Below are 21799 nucleotides of genomic sequence, written 5' to 3' on the forward strand. Positions count from 1 at the left end.
CTATTTTATATCCTGCATTATACAGTATGTACAGGTTGTAGGTAATCAGTTAATATCTACTGAAAATATTAACAAATAACCAGTAAATATCTGGCAAGTTTTGGCGATTATAAAATAGGAATTCATGGATAATGCATCTCCAAGAATATTAAGTACTACAACTTGCTAAAGTTGTAGTTATACAAAGTGTCTGACTTGGAGGACTAGCTTTATCTTTCCAAACATGAAAGCTCACCCATATTAAGGATAATAAGCATAACACGATTTGGGATGAATCTGTGGGGACAGATTACATTTACTAAGCTTTATGAAACTCTTAAGTCCTCTGTTTTATATGAGAACAATAACAACAGATCCATGGGCATTATTTCATTCACCTTCTTCATGTTCCCTCCAAGAGCAGGATAAGGAGGTTTGTTGACATGGCTCCAGTCAACTGGCACGCGGATCATTTCGTAGAGCTGAAAGATGACTAATGCATCTGCAAGGTCACTAAGACAAGAGGAAAAGAAAATGAAGGAAGAGGAAATGTTGGTATGATCTGGTTTTACTAAGCACACTGGAGATGGGCTTTGTCTATAAAAATACAGTGGGACTATTGAATGCTTAAAGAATGGCAGGCAGAATAGATCATTTGACCCAGAACTTGTAATCTAGGAATCTGTCCAAATTTTTTTCATAAACATGTACAAAGATAGACGTACAAGGATATTCACTCCCATGGTATTTATAAATTTAGAGACAACTTAAATGCCTTACAGTAGGGGCTGTTGAGTAAATTAACCTTAACCTGGACTCCTGAACCACCATAAGATGGAATAAGGTAGATCCCTATGTGCTAACATGAAAGCTTTATACAACACACTAAGTTTAAAAAAGCAAGAGGCAGTTATTTATTTAAAATATTATTTTTAAATATTTAAGATATTATTAAATGTATTTTAATTATATTAATGCATTTTAATCTTTTAATCTAAACTATTAAAAATATATTCAGAGTTAGTAGTATTTAAATACCTCTATTCATAGCCATTACCTCTGGGCAGGGAAAAAAGGAACATGGGCTGGGTAAGATGGGATTAGCATGGTTTTTTGTTGTTGTTCTACATACTTACATACTTCCTGAAGCTTGTACCGTGAGAATGAGTTCATCTATTACTTATGTATTATGATTTTTAAAACTTTAAAAAATAATTATATAAAAATCACCAATAGCTACTCAGTAGGAAGCTGTTCATGTCAAATAGTGAGGGTTAAGAGGAAGGAATTTAGGAGAAAGGAGGAGTTACTGAAGTAAAAATACTACTACTTGGGATTCAGGCAAACATGTTCTCCTGAGGCACCCAGAGTACATCTATTGAATCTGTTTTCAATTCTGTATGGTAAGGACATAAAGCAACAGTGACTGATTTTTAAATTGCTAGCTCCATGCTGAATTACATGAGTTTTCTCCCTCAACAGCTTGTTCATTGAGTTCTGTTTTGCTGAGGTTCATATGAAAGTTACTTTGCATCTCTGAGCACACACCATATGGCCATGCAGGGGGCTGTGCCCTACACTGAGTGAAGGAGAGAGAAAGTCCTGCTGTCTTAAAAGAGTCCTTTTTTGATGAAGGTACTCAAGAGCTAAGTCATCTATCAGCACATGGAGAAAGCTGTATGAAAAGTAAATCACTGAAGTAGTTGTATAAGTTCTGAAATCTGATTTCATGAATTTTTTTGTTCTTTAAAGGAATTCATTCTTATTTCTATGTAGGTATGGTATTAATACTCATGTTTTGCAAATAGGGAAACTGAGGCCCAGAGAGTTGAAATTATTTCCAGATGTGTTCTAGAACCAACCTGTCATAGAAAAAGTCTAGGGCTAGTAATTCTTAAAATATATTAATAACTTGAGAGGAGGGAATTTTCAGTTAAAAACAATCTAAATGACTCTTTTGCTTTGGTTTAGGCTGGGTTTGGTATGCTGCAGGTGGGGAGCTAATCACTTAGGGGTTGGTTTAGGAATATGACCCAGACACAAATTTATGGACATATAGTTCTGGTGCCAACTAAACCTCTGGTTCTTGTTTTTTTATATCCTGATGGTTCTTTTTAAGGTGATTTTTTAGAATTTTCTGAACTTCCCTTACCCCTCCAAAAATTACCTATACCTGGAAACCCTATGCTAGCAGTTCAGGAACTAAATAAAAATAATCATCTTTAGCTAAAAAAATTTGGTCAATTATTCTCCACTGTCAACCACATTTATGAAGCTACCATGAAGTCTCAATAAATTCTAATCTCCTAGTTTTAAATGTCCTTCTTAATTTAAAAAGAAAATACATGTTTATTGTAAAACAAAGAAAACCCCTCCAAAACCATATTTATGTTACTAACATGAAAACTAAGTCTCCTCACTACCTTAACCCTCTTCTCTAGGTTGTATACAGTTTGGTTTTAATCCCTCTAGTTTTTTTTAAAATTCAAATACACATATGTATATACTCAACTTTAAAATAAAAGTGAGATTATAGTAGTCTTATTATATCATTATGTTCTCTCAGTTATATACTGTAGACATTCTTTCAAATGAGTCCATAAAGGTCTAACCTATTTTTTAGAAGAAAATTTCTTTATTTATTATAAGTACAAAAGTAATGATAAAGCAGTATCATATTATATATTTACACCAAGTAACAAGTATATCACAAGAGAAAAATTGAGAATCTCTGAATTATGTATTTTCTGCCTTTTAATTGTGGCAATATTTAGTAGGTTCAGAAAAATAATATTTCACCTGAGGTTTCTGAATCAAGGATTTTCCGTGAGATATCACACTTAGAAAGATCAAGAAGGTAACAGAGTTTGCAGTCTTATTAAACTGCTACCCCTTTAGAAGAACAAGCTGAATTAGCTCCCCTCTTTGCCTCTGGTACTAGAGCTCTTCACAAGGCCACTACTCTGAGAAGTTCCAGTCTAAAAGACATGTGACTCTTGTCATCCAATTGGAATTCACACTCTCCTATTAAAGACTTTATGAAATTTAAGTCTATCACGTCAAAGCGAGTTACCATAACCAGGCAATACTGATTTTAAAGACTATTTTGAATATACACCAAGAAATAACTACACCATAAATCTCATCCAGTGAACATAGTATTTTGTGTTATTAATCTTCAGTTCATATTTAATGAAAAGCAGTTATTGTTCATTAAGAAGTTTCCTTGATGTGTAAGTTATTAATAGGTTTAATTAATTAGAAAAATATACAGTTAACTGGAGCTGAGTTCTTTTGCATTTTTAGGTATGCTCAGGTAGATCTTATAATGGAGAAGGATGGTTTCCTCTCATCTACACCTAGAAAGACACCTTATTTGCACTACTGGAGAGCACAGGAAATGGCTCGGTAAAATATTTTCTTAATCCTACCAATGTTAATAATGTGTTGTCATTTTTAAACAAAAAAGAATAAAAGAAACCAAGTACTAAGGGAAACAAAGTTGTTTCTACAAATTAGAAAAAAGTATTCAGAACAAATTATGGGATAACTGAAGTTTCGGGCAAAAATAAATAGAATGTGAATTATAATGATGAACACTGATAAAATAAGAGCAGTTAATATTACTGTTCTTCTAATCTGTTAAACTTGAAATAATTTATTATTTTCCTGATTAGCAATTATAAAAAAGCAAGATGAATTATCTTTACTAAATTATTTATATCATCAAAAATTATAGCTAATAACATCATAATATTATCTTTTCAAATAATACTTTTCTATTAAAATCCAGTATATTGCCAATCCTCAGGATTCTGAAACTCAATGTTAGCTAAAATTTTTGAGATTTTTACAAAATATTCTCATGTAAACACACCTATAGTTTGAAACTAGAAAAGTTAGACTCTGGCCCAGAAAGCTAAAACACATAAAATATTTACCTGTACAAATGATTGATATATGGGTTGACTCCCAAGGAATTCATCCAATTCCGAAATGTCCTCTCTTCCTTGCTCTCTCCTAAAGTAGACACAAGTTTACACTGATGACTCAGGACAAAACAGGAATCAAGAATTGCATTTTAAATCATTCTGGCAGGAACAAACTGGTCATACATATTTTGCCATGGTTCCTATGATACAACAATCTTTTTGTTTATTGTTCAGTCACTAATTCATGTCTGACTCTTTGCAACCCCATGGACTGTAGCCCACGAGGCTCCTGTGTCCGTGGGATTTCCCAGGCAAGAATACTAGAGTGGGTTGCCATTTCTTTCTCCAGGACAATCTTTTTAGGGAAGAAAAAAAAATCTCTTTCTGCCAAAGCTCCCTTTCCCCCCTGTCTAGAAAGTCTCCATTTGCTTTCTAAATGTCTTCATCTAGGGTCCCTTACTTGTCGTTTGTAAATTATTGAGCCATTAGTTTCTGTGTTCACAAAAGTAACACGTAAACCTATGTAGTCCTATCTGTAGTTATGATTTCATGCAAAGGGGACTGGTGAAAAACTAATAAAACAACATTTTAGGGTAACATTAGCACTTTAAACACAAATAGAAAAGCTCTACCTTCCCCAGTGTGTTATCTCTAAATCTGTACAGATTATGGCTTTACACAGGAAAGTGTCTGAGCACACAAACCTACATTTTCATCACACCAAACAGCAATGAAGAGTAGAGGGGATTACAGGTAATATAAAAACAAGCAATGAGTATTTTATAGCCTTCCTGGGTTATTTTAGATTGTCCCTACAGAAAACACATAAGGGACATAGCCCCAATACAGAGTGCGAAAAGACACATTTCATCACAGTATAGAAAGTCACGAGACCTCAAAGATCACTTCAAGAAGTAACTCCTGCAGGCAGTATTATTTAACCTGTGATTACCTATGGTCCTTGAGCTTCCCTTCACAGCAGCGCTTACCCCATCCATAAGGGGAATGTGGGCTCTGGTATGGACAGACAGATGGGGGCTCTTTTGCCATATCTACCTTTTAGGCATCCCCAGCATTGCAGATTGTCCTAAGGGGCCATCTAGAAATATTATTGTTTGTTTTTCAGCTAAGTTAGGGGACAATGGAATGGCCTTGCCTACCTCTCATCACTAGACTCTTGAAAATGGAAATATTTATACCTCTCATCACTTCTAAGACATGGACAAGTCCAGGTCACCATCTGAACTTCAGCTCGTGGGGGATCCCCAGGACAATTTATCACATTTGACCATCTGAGCACCAGGGGCCCATTCCTATCGCATCATCCTTGCAGTCTTCTTCAGACTGAGTGTCACACACAGAGTAAACCTACACACCCAGAACAGAAATCCAAATCTTATAAAATTTAAAAGATTCTGGTTTTTGTGTTGACTGCCCCTTGCATTTTCATGTGGTTTTCAATACCATTATCTAAAGCCTTTCCCATAATCTGCCTTAATTCTTCTCTGTTTAATTACATAGCCATATAATTTCTTGCTGAAATTTTGTCTCCCCTGGTCTGCATAAAAGGTCTGCAAAAAGGATCCATCTGTTGTATCTGCCACAGTCATTTTATAATACATAACTGATATGAGAATCTTTTTAAAAAGAACAAAGTTAAACTAACTACTCCTAGAACTCATGTTTGCCTTGTTTTGGGAGTTATTAAAAGGTGCATATATGGAAGCAAGAGTTAGTCCATAAAGAAAGCTGAGTACTGAAGACTTGTGGTGTTAGAGAAAACTCCTGTGAGTCCTTTGGACTGTAAGGACTTCCTACCAGTCAATCCTAAAGGAATTCAGTCCTGAAAATTCATTGGAAGGACTGATGCTGAAGCTGAAGCTCCAATACTTTGGCCACCTGATATTCACTAGAAAATACCCTGATGCTGGGAAAGATTGAAGGCAGGAGGAGAAGGGGACAACAGAGGCTGTGATGGTTGGATGGCATCACCGACTTGATGGACATGAGTTTAAGCAAGCTTCGGGAGTTGGTGATGGACAGGGAAGTCTGATGTGCTGCAGTCCACAGGGTCACAAAGAGTCAGACATGACTGAGCGACTGAACTGAATTAGGTGCAAATTAAATATTTCAACTTTCCTTGAAGTGACATAAATGTAACCATACTATGATTAGCAGCTTGATGCATGTGACTTGAATTTATCTTTTATTTATTTCTCTATTACATTCTGTTATTTTGCTATATGTATAAATTTTTTCTAGTAATTAGAGAATTTTTACATTATTTTCACATAGGAAAATCCAAATTATGTTTTAAAGTTTCAAACACCAATAGTGTAATGACTATTAAATTTTTACTAAAATAATATCCAATTTCTGCTCGACCTGATGAGACAAGACACTAAGCTTGCATTTTCATTGAGTTCTGTAACTATTGTAGACCAGTGTTTTCTGTTTCTTCCTATTGTTCTACACTAATTATATCATTATTTTAATTTTTGATACCTGGAAAGTAAAAGAGATTTTAAAAGTGAGCATTTATTTATCTACTACCATTTCAAGCTGTCTTGGTAAATAAATGCTCAAAGCCAGAAGCACTATGCATTTGCGCAGGAGTCATGGTAAAGCATTACAAAAACATATGTATTCCAGACTGGAAATGTTGTCTAGATTTCAGACAACTAAAGCACCCTTGGAAGTAAACTCTTAAAGGCTGATATAAAAGAGAGAAAGAATTATATGACATTCTCTGCATTTTTAGGACTAAATTGACATTGCAATTGATAAAAGTTTAGAGAAAATAACAAAAGTAGGCTACTAAGAGGAAAGGAAAGGAATATATATTGAACACTCACTACACGTGCTAAAGTGGTATATTGTTTTCCTCTTCCTGATCATTATAGAGCACACAAAATTTGTTCATTAATGAAAGGTCACTTTAACTTGATCTGGAATTCTTCAAAATAAGTATTATTATTAAGTCTGGTTTTACATATGAGAAAACCAAGGCTCATAAAGGTACTCAGTTATTATATTGGGGGTACCATGATTTAGACAAAGTCTAATTCCATGGTTTATGTATTTCTATCACAAATTTTGAGATGGTCTCTATATCGGTAGCCCCATATTTGACTCAATTTAATATGAAGATTTATTATTTAATTGGGCCTTTAATTTTCTTTAGTTCCATACAGATAAAATTCTCTGCCAATGAGGACATACTAATACATGAATATGAAGGTGATAAGGTCAAGCTTCAAATTTCATAAGAATCTACAAAAACAAATGTACAGACAAAAAAATTCCAGTGACAGTCGAAGTCAAATTCATTTTTGGCAGATGTATCAGGACATACATATGTTCTAAATAAAGATGATTGATAAATATTTCCCACAGTATTTTTATATAAATAAATACTAATGGAAATATTTAGCAATCCTGTTCACACTGAAAAATCCCAAAAGCATGCTGAACACCAGCAAAAGAATTCAAACGTGACAAATAGGAGAGCGAGCAAGTTGGAAAAGATATCTAGCAAGAATTCAGTGACTATAAAAAGCAGGTCATTTTTAATATGCCACTCTAAACAATGCCTTCTACTATAAGACAGAGAGGAATTTTGAAATTTTCCAGACTGATAAAAAAAACACAGCCATCTCCCTTTTTAGTTTTTTAAGAGTTCTAACCCCTCACCCTAAATTTCTCTGCTGAAAAAATCAACATTTGTTAATCTACAAGTCTATGCAGAGAACACAATCTTTATTTTACTGAATCTCAGAAAGAGTGAGGTAAAATCATAGTCCTACAACAATGTATTTGTTAAATCTGAAGCTTCCTTCATTAATCAAAAAGCTGTCATTATAAAGTGACCAGGACATTGGAACTCTGGTTGTGGTAGTCAAAGAGAAAAAGATGATAGGGCTAATTTCTCACTCTGTCTCACTGACAAAGAAGGGAGTAAGATGGGTGATGTGAGACAGTGAACACTGAAGTTCAAGTTCTTCCCACCAGGAAGAATCCTCACCTCAGGATCAGCTTCTCCAAACCAGGGCAGCTATCAATTCTATTGTAGGAGTAGCCCTACCTCTGATAACTGCCACCACTGCTGCCACTATTTTACCTTTCAGTTCTAGTATGAAAGTGGGTCTTGGTATATTTGTGAGTAGTTGTGAGGATGAGAGGAAAAGGAGAGAGGCTGAAACAGATGAGAAAGAATGAGACATTGAGCATGTTTTTGTCATTATGATGATTCATATATTGTAAGCGTCAATGACATTTAGTAAATGTAAGTAACATAGCTAAGTAATACAAAATGATATATGTTATCAATCCTTTCAGAGATTAAAGATAAGTGAGATACTTGAGATAAAAGATAAGTGTGTTTATTTACAGCAGAGGGATAAAGGCTTTCCATCAAATCATGACATCCAATTGTCAAAACTGATCCCTAATGTGTTTACAACTCCACTATCCCATAATTAGAGAAGGCAAATTAGATAGAGTTTACGTAATCAAGTCTTGCCCTGCTGTTCTAATTAAGTTTCATTTGTTTCTTGCTTGTCATCCTTCATTCTTTAGGCATATTAAGACAGATTAAAAAAAAACAAAAACACAACATGAACAAGGCAAAAAATATCAACCCAGATAGAAAGAACAAATGGTACTGATAAAAAGCACATTCAGAATGAGTATATTTATAGAGTATAGAAAAGTACTAAATACAGTACCTACATTAGGAGGGGTCAAATCTGCATTTCATGAAGCAAAATAGGAAAGTATTATAAATTATGAGACAGAAAACAACAGCCCACACACAAGGCAAGTAATGAATATTGTAAATTTTTTCAAGTGAACTAAAAACAGAAAAAAGAGAACAATACTGGAGTCAAACTGAAGCTTTCAAAAGAGGAAAAAGTTACAAATAATTATTTTTTCAATAGCTATATTTCATTGTACATATTGGTGGTGGAATTATGTAGTCATTTAAGAGAACATTTTAAATGTATGATGGTTTTCACTTAACACTTATGGAGAAATGACAGACAAGTACGATTTACCTCAGCATTTGCTTTTAACCCAAATGAACAATTTTCTTTAACTTCTTAATGGAGGCACATGCCAGCGTAGAGTCAACTACATCTCCCTTCACAATCCCTTACCTCCGACAGTGAAGTAGGATAACATCATAAAAAGATACACACAGTGACTCAATTAAAGACAGAAAGAGCATACCTTCCAATAAATTCATATCGATGTCATTATTATCAGGCTTGCGGAGGCCTGGGTACGTGTTGAACAGATTAGCTACAAAAGCCAGGTTAAGTTTAGGATTGCCTGAAACCACATCTGCAGGAGTAACAAACTGTCTGCAGCCCAGTTTGTCTGCTTCCTGAAGCATGAATTCAGCACGCTTCAAGTCATTTTTCTCCTAAACAATGAAATAAAACAAAAATGGTCAAGATTAAACTTTTGATTAGCATAATTTCTTATTCATATACAGATTTATAAGCAATTACTTTTCTGGAAATAAATCAATGGATGGCTCAAAAGGAGGTCAGGATGCACAGCAATTCCAAATTAACTTCCCCATTTCTTTTAAACCAGTTAAGAACAAGTCTCTGAGGTTTCTTGCTGGAATCAGAAGAATATTTCATCCTCAAGGCTAAAGTACTCAACAAAACTCTCAAATATTCTATCAGTAAGCTGCTATTGGCTGAATTATAGGTAACTTGTTCAGGGCCATATATTAGAGTGCCTTCTGGCCAAGAGACTTACTTACAAATGGTACTAATAAAAAGATATCTACTCCGATATTTCCAGTGTATTCTTTTCTCAATGAAAAACAAGTTGGGATACATATAAAAAAATTCTAAAATCAGAAGGAACAGCACTTTTCACAAATGCAAAACCTTGGAAACAAACCAAATGCTTATCAACAGGAGAGCAGATGAAAACTGAAATTGTGTTAATAGTCATACAAGAATATACAACAATAGGAGTGACTCTCAGTAATATAATATACTCAAAATAAGTACTAGAAATTTAAGTACAACATGATAAACTTCATATGAAGTTAAAAAATAAAATGAAAAATTTAAACCTGTAAGAAATACACTTAGTTGAAAGAAAATTATATTAAAAGCAAAAGAACAATGAGCATAAGAATAAAGATGATAATTATCACATTAAAGGCAGGCAGAGAGATGGGACAGGGAAGAACTACACAGCTTAATATAATCTGATGTCAAAGTCCTAGCATTCTTGTTGGATTGAGGGTCTGTATGAACTTGTTACAATTTCAATACAACAAACAACTACCAAAGAAAAATAAATTTAAACAAAAACATGCATGGACCCATGATGAGAGTATATCATGACCAGACTAAGATTTATCTAATTCTGTGCACCAGAGTTGTAAATAAAATGTAACTGAAATCAGAGAACGCAATAAATTCAATGCTATTAAACAACAATATAAGCACCTCGGGTTGACATGAACAAGGCATAATACGTGGACCTTATTTAGATTTTAATTCAAATAAATGATAAAAAGAAAATCTGATATTTATGAGGCAACTGGAAACGTCAACACTGATTAATCATTTTGATATTACAGACTACTGTTATTTTTTTAGGTATTATGGTTATATTTTCAAAGTGTCTTTATCTTTTAGAAATACATATTAAAATACTTATTGATGAAATGATAATATGTCTAGAATTTGCTTCAAAATAATATGGAAGATGAAGGAAACAGGTAATAAATGGAGAAACAAGACTGACCATGCATTGACAGCTGTTGAACCTGAGGAATGAACTCATGGTAGTTCAGTATACTGTCTGTTCACTTTTGAATAAGTTTGAAACTTTCTGTAAGTTTTTTTCAGTTCCTAATATTTGTACTCAAGGGAATTTGCAAATTGTACATAACTGTTTTTAGATTTTATAATAATGTGAAATATAATTAGTGATGACTCAAATTTCCTTTAAAACTAAACTTGGATGTTACACTTTAAGCACTTAATAGATTTTTATACGAACTGTAATCTGATCAGATTTTAACATTTAGATGTAACGCTGTTATTTACAGCTTATGCTAAAAGAATGGACTTCCCTAGGAAATTTGTTAGATGAGCCAGGATTTACATCAGTCCTTTCTACATCATAAATGCTAGAATTGCCATCTTTTATTTTGTGTGTTACCAAACATAAATTGGAAGAAATGATAATTGATTGCTTATGAATCCCTTTCCTTGTACACTGTCACGGCTACAAAAGCACCCCAGTGAGTTCCAGTGATGTTGCACCAGGGACATACAGGTGGGCATAAAGTTGATTCTACACATACTCAATGTCAGGATCCTTCCTGCAATTCCCTTTCTTCACTCATGACAACCAGATGGCTTAGCATGGAAGTTTGGAGCCTAGGGCACAGAAAAAAGCTTCTGAAAAGCATAAAAGCCAAAGTTTAATGAAGGGCTGAGGACTCTACCAGGGAATGCCCCTGTAGAGAACTGAATTCTATGACTCTACTCACTACTCAAATTTATAGAGGTACGAAGTTGAACAGTGGTTACCAGGAGCTTGAGAGAGAGGGGGAAGGGGAGTTATTGTTTAACGCCTATAGACATTACTATGTGAGGAAGAAAAAATTCCAGAGAGGAAAGGTGGTGATGATGGCACATAATGCAAATGTACTTACTGCTGTTGAGCTGTTCACTTGAAAATGGTTAAAATGCTAAGTTTTATGCTGTGCATATTTTACAAATTTTTTTTTAATTTTTAATTAAAAATTATACTCACACTAAATCCTGTAAGATCAATGGCAATGGCAGGTCCATCATCCCGGTCACCTTTAGGTGCAATCTGATCCAACAGATGAAAATAGGCTCTTGAATCCTTTAAGGAAAGAAACACAACAGAATTTTAAAAGTGAATAAAATCACCATTGGATTTAGGAAAAAAGTACTCACTGAAGAAATTGCCTTCATTTCAAAGAATGAGTTATTCAATAACTTAGCAACCTTTACTTGTTACTCCAGGATCCTGAATGCCCTATGTTGTTTCACACTTTAGAGATTCTAGCAATCGTGTTTTGCACCTCAGAGATTCTAGCAACACTGTCTCCTACAATCTTTCATTGCCCTTCCTCACCTCTCATTTGTTTATACTTCTAAGCATCTGCATCTCCAGGGGGTGAGTGGTGATGGGGAGGGGTGGGGTTTCAAGTTACTTTGGTTCAGAGACAAGCCTGAAGACCTCCTTCTGTCTACTGATTCCCTATGCCCTCAGATACTTTGGTTTCCTTTTTTTTTTTTTAATGAATTAATTACATTTTTGCTTGTACTGGGCCTTCATTGCTGCGCAAGGGCTTCCTCTAGTTGCAGTGAGCGGCAGCTACTCTCTGTTACAGCGCGCGGGCCCCTCGTTGTGACGGCGTCTCTTGTTTCAGAGTACTGGCTCTTGGAGCACAGGCCTCAGTATCTGCAGCACATGGGCTCAGGAGCTGTGGCTTATGTGCTCCAGCGTGTGGACTCAGTCGTTGTGGCCCATGGTCTTAATTGCTCCACAGTATGTGGGATCTTCCTAGATGAGGGATCAAACTCATGTCCCCTGCACTGGCAGTCAGATTCTTATCCACTGTACCACCAGGGGAGTCCCTTTGGTTTCCTCTTAACTGGTTATTGGCAAAGTGGAATTAAGAGTAAGAAACAGGTTATGCCTACTAGGGCCTCTAGTCTAGCAAACAGATATAATCCTCACTCTAACAGACTGATATCCTCATTATAACTTAGTCTATTCGTGTCACAGAAAATGGAAAAGAATGCTTTAATTTGCTAATGCTAGCATCTCTTCACAGAAGGCAATGGCACCCCACTCCAGTACTCTTGCCTAGAAAATCCCATGGACGGAGGAGCCTGGTAGGCTGCAGTCCATGGGGTCGCTAAGTCGGGCACGACTGAGCAAATTCACTTTTGCTTTTCACTTTCACGCATTGGAGAAGGAAATGGCACCCCACTCCAGTATTCTTGCCTGGAGAATCCGAGACAGAGGAGCCTAGTGGGCTGCCGTCTATGGGGTCGCACAGAGTCGGACACGACTGAAGCGACTTAGCAGCAGCAGCAGCAGCATCTCTTTCCTCTTACAACCAGTTGTATTTCTTTTTTCTAATTTACTTACTTATTTTTTGGCCATACCACTTGGCTTACATGACCTATGTTCCCTAATCAGGGACTGAACCTGGGTCCTCAGCAGTGAAAGTGCCAAGTCTTAACCATTGGAGTGACAAGGAATTCCCCAGCTGTATTTCTTATTACAAGCCAACAAACCACTTTGGTTTGTTTTGTTTTTTTTTTTAAGCAAAAGATTCTGTGATTATAATTGGGGGATCACTTGAGATGGAGAAATGCAAATTTTCATTTTCTATACTGTGTCCTTGAGAATTAAACTTCAGTTCTAATTTACTTCTACACCCCATTTGACATTCAAAGCAAATTTGACATGTGTTTTGACATTCCTTTTTTAATGTCACAAATCTGAGCATTAAAATATGAACCTTAATGTCGTGGCTGAAGTTGCTGATGGTAGGCCATCCTGCATTGGTCAGATGGTAGTTCACCCACTGCAGCAGTAATTCCTCTGGAGATAGCCTCATTAGCTCTTCTAGATCCTCACCTTCCTTTAGCAATGCAATCAGAGCTGAGAGGAAAACAATGAAGTATAAATTTTTCCCACAGTAAATATATGTCAATGAGAAGCAAATATTTTTGATGACCTTACCTTCATTCCTGGAAATCTCAATATCAGCAAAAAGACCAACTTTGATGATCTGCCAGAGAAGTCCCAAGACCAAGTGAGGTTTTCCTTCTGTGAGATCCTGTGCCCCAATGTTGACTACAGTACAACCAATGGCTGAGGCAGAATTCAGGGCTAGGTTTAAATTTTCCTAAATTGCCACAAAGAAAAATATATGTGAGAAAGTACTTTCTAAACTCTGGTCAACAAGTTGTGGAGGTAAACAATTGGTGCTAAAACTTAAGATTTTTAAACATAATTAGTACTTATATCACCTCTGTATGCCAATGACTTTCAGAAACCTATCTCCAGGCCACATTTCTGCCCAGCCTCCAGTGTAAGCTCTACACCAATATACACACTTGGCTATGTCCACCTGGATGTTTCACAAGTACCTCCAAGTCAGTGTGTCCAAAACGGAAGCAATTTTCTGGCCATACTTCCCTAGTCTCCCTCTAATCCTCTGTTAAAACTAGGTTTTCCTTTATTTTCTGTTGTGGTCCATAGGCCCAACCTTCATTCTTGCCTTCTTTCTTCCTAAGAAGGCAGACTGAGCAGAATCCTTGCTCTTCTTGCCTCCTATAGCCTGTGAGCAATTGCTGTGTAATTTCACCTTCTAAAAACCCCTGGAACTGTCTTGCTTCAAGTTTCTTAATTCCTTCCTAACACCCATGCTCAGACTTACTTTCTACAATCCACCTATACTTAGGTACTTTAAGTACCCTGTGATCTTGGGAAAATAAAAACCTGACCATGTTCCCTGGCTTTAAAACCCGTCAAATGTTCTCTATGTCCCACTGTGTCCTGTCACTCACTTTGTTCCAGCTCTAAAAGGCCTTTGAACTTGTCTTCCCCTCTGCCTGGAACACAGTTTCTTCAAATATCCACAATTCCTTTAAGACTGCTGAAATGCAACAAATGGCTTTCTCTGATTATTCTACATGAAATAACAAGCATTATCACATCACCACACTCTTTGCTGGCACTCATTAGTCTTTATTTTACTCTTTATCATTCCCTGACATATTATACAGTTACATATTTATTATTAACTAATATATTTTATAACATATTGATATGTTTATTATTATATATCATTATTACATATATTTACATATCATTATTACATATCTATTGTTATTATTAAGAGTATGAGCTCTGATTATATCAACAGAGGAAGAACATCTACAACCCAACAACAAAAAACCAAACAACCTGATTAAAATATGGGCAAAGGACATGAATTTCTGTGAAGAAGACATCAAATGGATAGTAAGCACCTGAAAAGATGATCAACAGGAGAAATCACTAGGGAAATGTCAATGAAACCCACAATGAGATACCATTTTATATCCATCAGGATGTCTGTGATTAAAAAACAAACTAACAAGTGCTAGAGAGGATGTGAATAAATTTTAGCCCTAGTGCCTTCCTAGTGAGAATATAGAATGGTGGAATTTCTATGGAAAACTGTATGGCTATTCTTCAAAAAATTAAACATAGAATTACCATGTCATCTTGGGACTTCCCTAGTGGCTCAGATGGTAAAGAATCTGCCTGCAATACACGAAATCTGAGTTTGATCCTGGGGTCAAAAAGATACCATGGAGATGGGAATGGCAAACCACTCCAGTATTCTTGCCTGGAGGATTCCATGGACAGAGAAGTCTGGCAGGCTACAGTCCTTGGGGTCACAAAGAGTCAGAAAAGCATGGTGGCACCATGTAATTCGGCAAATCCACTTCTAAGTATATACTCAAAAAACTGTGAGCTAGGACTTAGACTATTTGTATACCCACGTTCATAGCAGCATTATTCACAAAAGTCAAAAGGTAGAAACAATCCAAGTGTCCATCATCTTAAACAGACAAGTAAAATATAGTGTAGACATACAACAGAATGTTATTCAGCTTTAGAAATGAAGAGAATACTGACTTATGCTATGAAATGGGTGAACCTTGAAGGCATTACAGTGAAAGTTGCTCAGTCATTTCTGACTCTTTGTGATCCTATGGACTGTAGCCCATCAGGCTCCTCTGCCCATGGAATTCTCCAGGCAAGAACGCTGGAGTGGGTTACTATTTCCTTCTCCATTGAAGACATTATGCTAAGTGAAATAAGCTGGTCACACACACAAAAATAACTATCGTCTGATTCCTATATGAGGTACCTGGAGTAGCCAAATTCATGGAGACAGAAAGTGGGATGGTGATAGCCAGGGGATGGGGGAGTGGAGAATGGGGAATTATTACATAATGGGTATAGAGTTATACTTTAGGAAGATGAGAAGGGCTCTGGAGAAGAATGCTATTGATGAATGCATAGCAATGTGAATGAATTTAATGCCACAGATCTATATACTCAAAAATGACTAAAATGGTAAATTTTATGTGTAATTTACAACAATGAAAAAAAGGGAAAAGAAACACCTTGAAGGTGCTCTCTATTGCCAAATCTGGAACAATTTAACTACCAAAATAATCAAGAACACTAATGAATTAAGCTACTGGAAAAAATAGGAATTCCTAAGTCCATATCAATGATAGGAAAGGAGAAAGAAGGAGAGAGGAAAAAAGAGGTCTCTGGGTTACAGAAGAATGCCAAATAATAAATGACTAGGGCATGTGGAGAAGTGCTGGAGTTGAAGTAACAATTTCACAACCATTATGGTAAAGGCTAGGTTAGAGGGACCTTCCTGGTGGTCTAGAGATTAAGACTCATGCTTCCAATATAGGGAGGCAGGTGTGATCTCCCGTTGGGGAGCTAAGATCCACTCAGTGCGACAGAAGGGAATAAAATGGCAGGGGTAGGGACAAGTAACTCAAAGTTTTGTTTATCCAAATATGCCATTAATTTTAATCTAAAAGCTTAATTGAAAACAATGTTTAATTAGTATTAATTTTTCCTTTAGTTGTCATCTATCCAGCTTCCCTGGTAGATCAGACGGTAAAGCATCTGCCTGAAATGCAGGAGACCTGGGTTTGATCCTCAGGTTGGGAAGGAAATGGCAACCCACTCCAGTACTCTTGCCTGGAAAATTCCATGGATGGAGGAGCCTGGTAGGCTCCAGTCCATGGGATTGCAAAGAGTCAGACACGACTGAGCAGCTTCACTGATCAATGCTGTACCAGTGACCAGAAACACAAAAGTACAGAAAAAGAACCACCAAACAACAACAAAAAAATAGTTTGGGACAACACATGGCAGCAAATTGGAAAAGACAATGAATTAGAAAAATTCAGAGTTACCTTGGCTTTAGCTACTTTTTTTATTCCCTTTGCAAATTTCTTCCCTAGAAATAACACATACATAGTATGTAGCAATGACTTTTTTCCCAACCACTTTTTCACCCTTTGGAAAGACACCATTTGCTACTAGGCACTGTTTTCGTGGCCATTTAATGGCAACAAATAGTCAATACAGTCAGACTTTAAACTCACCGAAGTTAAGAAGAAATAACTTTAAGAGCTAGGGGATTTATTGTTAGTTGTGTTTGATTTTCTTTTGGGAGAAAATAGAGATTGTCTTTTCCTCTTATATTTCTATAGTCTGTGTTAGGGTGGGGCCCCTGCTTCCGTGTTTGTTTAAATTTTTATGTTTATTAGCCAGAAGCTACACAAAGGCTTATAAAGCAGAGTAATTATTTCAGTGGCTTCCTCTTGCAGTATGCTGAAGCAATTTATCTTGCTCGGCTCCAAGTAAATGGCTGTGTCTCTTGGGGTTCAGTCAAGGGTAATTAAAGTAAGCATTTGCAATTAAATTATTTTGTAGTGGAATTAAGCAATGTTCATTTAAAATTCAGTTCTCCCAAAAGGAGGCGGAACCAGAGGATTCAATATATTCACAACCTAAATAAACATGGTAAATATGACAATATTATTGGTAATTTTGAAATATTTTCTATTCAGAAGGTTACTTTCATTTGTTTAATGATCTTAAATCAATTTAACTTTCAAAGAGACAGCCTCTATCAATTCACGCTGCTGCTGCTGCTGCTAAGCCACTTCAGTCGTGTCCGACTCTGTGAGACCCCATAGACGACAGCCCACCAGGCTCCCCTGCCCCTGGGATTCTCCAGGCAAGAACACTGGAGTGGGTTGCCATTTCCTTCTCCAATGCAAGAAAGTGAGAAGTGAAAGTGAAGTTGCTCAGTCGTGTCCGACCCTCAGCAATCCCATGGACTACAGCCTTCCAGGCTCCTCCGTCCATGGGATTTTCCAGGCAAGAGTACTGGAGTGGGATGCCATTGCCTTCTCCACCAATTCACGCTAGACCAGTAATATTTTTCTGTATTCTTTTCCAAGAACACAAAGTATGTTTGCTCCAGTTGTGATTCCCCTGAATGTTGGGGAAGGAACCATACTGAAAATGATTCCAGGAATAGTGTTAATCTTACAGTGACACCTTACATTGACATCATGGTACTGTAGCCAAAAGATATGTAATTTCACTAAACTGACTGTAACAACTAGTGAGAACCAAAATCTTCCATTGCTTCTCTCAGCCTGGACAGCGATAAGAAAGCCACATCTTAACATGATTTTGCACTTATTTGTCTATCTTACTGGCATGATTCTACTCTTCTAGGAGAAGGCAGCAGAGTATTTGTTTGTTCATTGCAGGCACTACTTGGAAGATCTTCAGTGGAAAACATCAATAGACAGTAAATGGCAACCCACTCCAGTGTTCTTGCCTGGAGAATCCCAGGGATGGGGGAGCCTGGTGGGCTGCCGCCTGTGGGGTCGCACAGAGTTGGACACGACTGAAGCGACTTAGCAGCAGCAGCAGCACTCTAAAGATTCTTTGACTCCCTCACCTCCAAATCTGTCCCTTGCAATCTCCACCAGTCCTGACTGCTGTGTCGTGATCCTTACCTAGTCATCCATCCCCTCTCTTCCCCTTGCCCACCGTGAAAGACCCAGCTTCAACCACAATTCCAAATCTCCAGTTCCAACCTCAGCCTAAAGACACTGCCACGGGTTTGCAGGTGGTGTTTTCTCTTACTGCTGTAAGCAGTGAAACTCAGCTTTGTCATATCTACAGGTTATGTTGGTGACATGTGGAGAACCAGCTTTTGATGTTAATTTTACTCAGAGATGTTGGTTTTACGAGTATTGCAAATGACTTACAAGTAATTGGCAAAAAAATGGATTGAAAATAAGGAGTGACAATGTGCTTCCTCAAATAAATGGTAGTTTCTAATTGGTAAACACAATACCAACAAAGGTCCATATAGTCAAAGCTGTGGTTTTTCCAGTAGTCACGTACGGATGTGAGAGCTGGACCATAAAGAAAGCTGAGTGCCGAAAAATTGATGCTTTTGAAGTGTGATGTTGGAGAAGACTCTTAAGAGTCCCTTGGACTGCAAGGAGATCCAACCACTCAATCCTAAAGGAAATCAGTCCTGAATCTTCATTGGAAGGACTGATGCTGAAGCTGAAACTCCAATACTTTGGCTACCTGATGCGAAGACTTGACTCACTGGTAAAAGACCCTGATGTTGGGAAAGATGGAAGGCAGGAGGAGAAGGGGACAACAGAGTATGAGATGGTTGGATGGCATCACCAACTTGATGGGTATAAGTTTGAGTAAGCTCCAGAAGTTGGTGATGGACAGGGAAGCCTGGTGTGCTGTAGTCCACGGGGTTGCAGAGTTGGGCATGACTGAGCGACTTCACTTCCACCTTTCATGCACTGGAGAAGAAAATAGCAACCCACTTCAGTGTTCTTGACTGGAGAATCCCAGGAACGGGGGAGCCTGATGGGCTGCCGTCTATGGGGCTGCACAGAGTCAGACACGACTGAAGTGACTTAGCAGCAGCAGAGCAGCTGAACTGACTGACTGAACTGAACAATATTGCCCTACTGGTGATGAGGGACTAGAATGACTACTATTGTCTAGAGTCAATTCTGAAGAATAAGAAGTAACAGGAGAACCCCACACCGAGGTTGTTCTCCAGGTTCTGTCATGGACAACTGCCCGTCATGCTCAGCCTTTCTTCCTGAAGACCTGTGTTGGTGGGGATAGACCAGGACACTGGGGAAGCTCCAACAACTGAGACATTAGAGAAGTGCTTGCTCCTCCTTGTGTTTCAGTGTCTTAACCTGTAAAATAGGGTATCTTACCATACAGAGATATTAACAAAAGACTCAAGCAAACATGGCAGTTTTAACAGTCTCAAATAGGGACTGCAACTTTTCTCTCTTTTCATTCATTCCACCTTGCAAATTTTCATTTCTAATAAGGCTTCAATTCCAGATAAGTCCACTTTTGTTAATCATTTTTTAGAGGGCTCTGTTATACATTTCTTGGGTCAGTAAGGACAAAGGCATTATTTGTTACTCAGATTTCATTCTTATGTTACATACCATCACTTTTACTCCATTTGCAACATACAAATGAGATTTATGTTTTCCCTACTTAAACGATAATTGAAATGAAGACTAATACATGTGTTTGCACATGAACCCAGGTCTCCTGAATCGCAGGGAGACGTTTTACCCTCTGAGCCACCAGAGTAGCCCATACATATGTGAGGGTAGAGTATAAACTTTGTATATATGTGAGTATATAAATTACAATGGATTTTTTGCATTTATAAGGAACAGATTCAATCTCCTGTACCTACTCTTGCATTAGTTTCCTGACTTTTAGGTCCTTAAATCATTGACATCTATTTTTCAGACTTTTACATATTTTTTCCAATAATGATAAACAATCCAAAGAATGCAGGTCTGTAACACATTGGGTAGGAAGAGAGATAGGTCTCCAAGATCATAAATGAATCCCGCTATTAGCTACTTGGTCTGTCCCTTTCCCTTGCTTTCACAGTCACTGTATGTCATTTTCATCATTTTATATTTTTCTTCTTTCATACATCTTGATACTTCATAAACCTATCATTGTGAGGTGAAAAACTATACTACCACAATCTTTTACAAATGTATTAGGCTTCTTCGAGATAAAGTTTCATGGGAAACTGGTAGCTTTCTGGCAGATCTATTCCCAGAGCTCTAAAATTACTGAGTAAACAAAACTGATTTAATAATCACAATAACACTTTGCCTCTTCCCAGAGGACTGTCTTTTCTCATTCTACATTAGTACTCTTTTTCAAGCATGCTAGAGACCTAGACTATTAACCCTACTCATATTGGTGGAAGAATGTTACCCTTAAAAATAGAAATATAAAACAGCCCCTCAGACGCATCCTATAGTTATTGCAAAATAGTTGTAGAACATTCTTTCTATATTTTCTCCAAATGCATGACATGTAAGTATTAGAAGCAATATTTAAATTTTTAATAAATTAATTAAAAATTAATTTATACAGTAGTAAGAGATGTTGCATTTCAGATTCAGGAACATAAAAAATTGTGTGACACGTATCCTAAAAAGATAAATATGAGTATTTTCAACTATGATAGGTATTAGATGATAGGTATTTCTTTCACATCTGACACAAGATGGGAAAGAAAATAAACTTCTGGCCATTACAATCTGAAAGGAGCTTCTTCAAGAATAGCAGTTTCTGCTAGGAACATGCAACATTATTGGAAAGTGAGGGTCAAGAAAGCCATGTTAGTCAACAGCCAATTACATACTTCTTCAGGATCACAGGAAATGGGAGGAACCCTTCGCCTGAGACTAACCAAGTACTACTGCTCTAAAGGATGTGGCTTCCTTATAGAAGAGACTTAATAACCTCAGCAAAATCAAGAATTATACCCTGCCAACAGAAATGGAGGAAACCGCTTAGCAGTAGCTCACTCTTAATAGCCACAGCTGTAATTTGCACATTAACTAGTTGCTTATTACTGCCACCTCAGGAGAGTGGCAGTATAGCATGATGATTTAAAGGATGGATACAGGGACTTCCCTGGCAGGCCAGAGGTTAAGACTCTGCACTTCCACTCAGGGGAAATGGGTTCCAATCCCTGGTCTGGGAACCGAGATCCCACACATGCAGCCCAAAAAATTAAATAAATAAATAAATACATAGAAACAAAATTCCTTAAAGGATGGGCTCTGGAGCTAGACTACTAGGATCATGGCTCGTCCAATGTGTAACCTCCCAGTGCCTCAGTTTCCTCA

The 21799-nt window shown here is 37.0% G+C and overlaps 1 protein-coding gene and 1 long non-coding RNA gene across 7 annotated transcripts in view; one reads left to right on the forward strand and one right to left on the reverse strand.

The window, feature by feature from the left end:
* Positions 1 to 21799, reverse strand: part of PLS1 (plastin 1) — a 126633-nt gene that overhangs the window by 20150 nt on the left and 84684 nt on the right. For all 6 annotated transcript variants that reach the window (XM_012102074.4, XM_012102085.4, XM_060405640.1 and 3 more), the window contains 6 exons: positions 13692 to 13857; positions 13468 to 13610; positions 11715 to 11810; positions 9144 to 9339; positions 3921 to 3999; positions 378 to 492 (listed from right to left, as the gene is read on the reverse strand). In XM_012102074.4, coding sequence (XP_011957464.1) covers positions 378 to 492; positions 3921 to 3999; positions 9144 to 9339; positions 11715 to 11810; positions 13468 to 13610; positions 13692 to 13857 — 795 coding nt within the window. The remainder of the gene's footprint in view (positions 1 to 377; positions 493 to 3920; positions 4000 to 9143; positions 9340 to 11714; positions 11811 to 13467; positions 13611 to 13691; positions 13858 to 21799) is intronic.
* LOC132658527 (uncharacterized) lies at positions 431 to 7197 on the forward strand. The gene is made up of 2 exons (XR_009598306.1): positions 431 to 534; positions 3286 to 7197. It is a non-coding gene; the product is annotated as an uncharacterized LOC132658527 (long non-coding RNA).

The sequence above is a fragment of the Ovis aries genome, chromosome 1 (assembly GCF_016772045.2).
Source record: "Ovis aries strain OAR_USU_Benz2616 breed Rambouillet chromosome 1, ARS-UI_Ramb_v3.0, whole genome shotgun sequence".
In the NCBI taxonomy this organism is placed as follows: domain Eukaryota; kingdom Metazoa; phylum Chordata; class Mammalia; order Artiodactyla; family Bovidae; genus Ovis; species Ovis aries.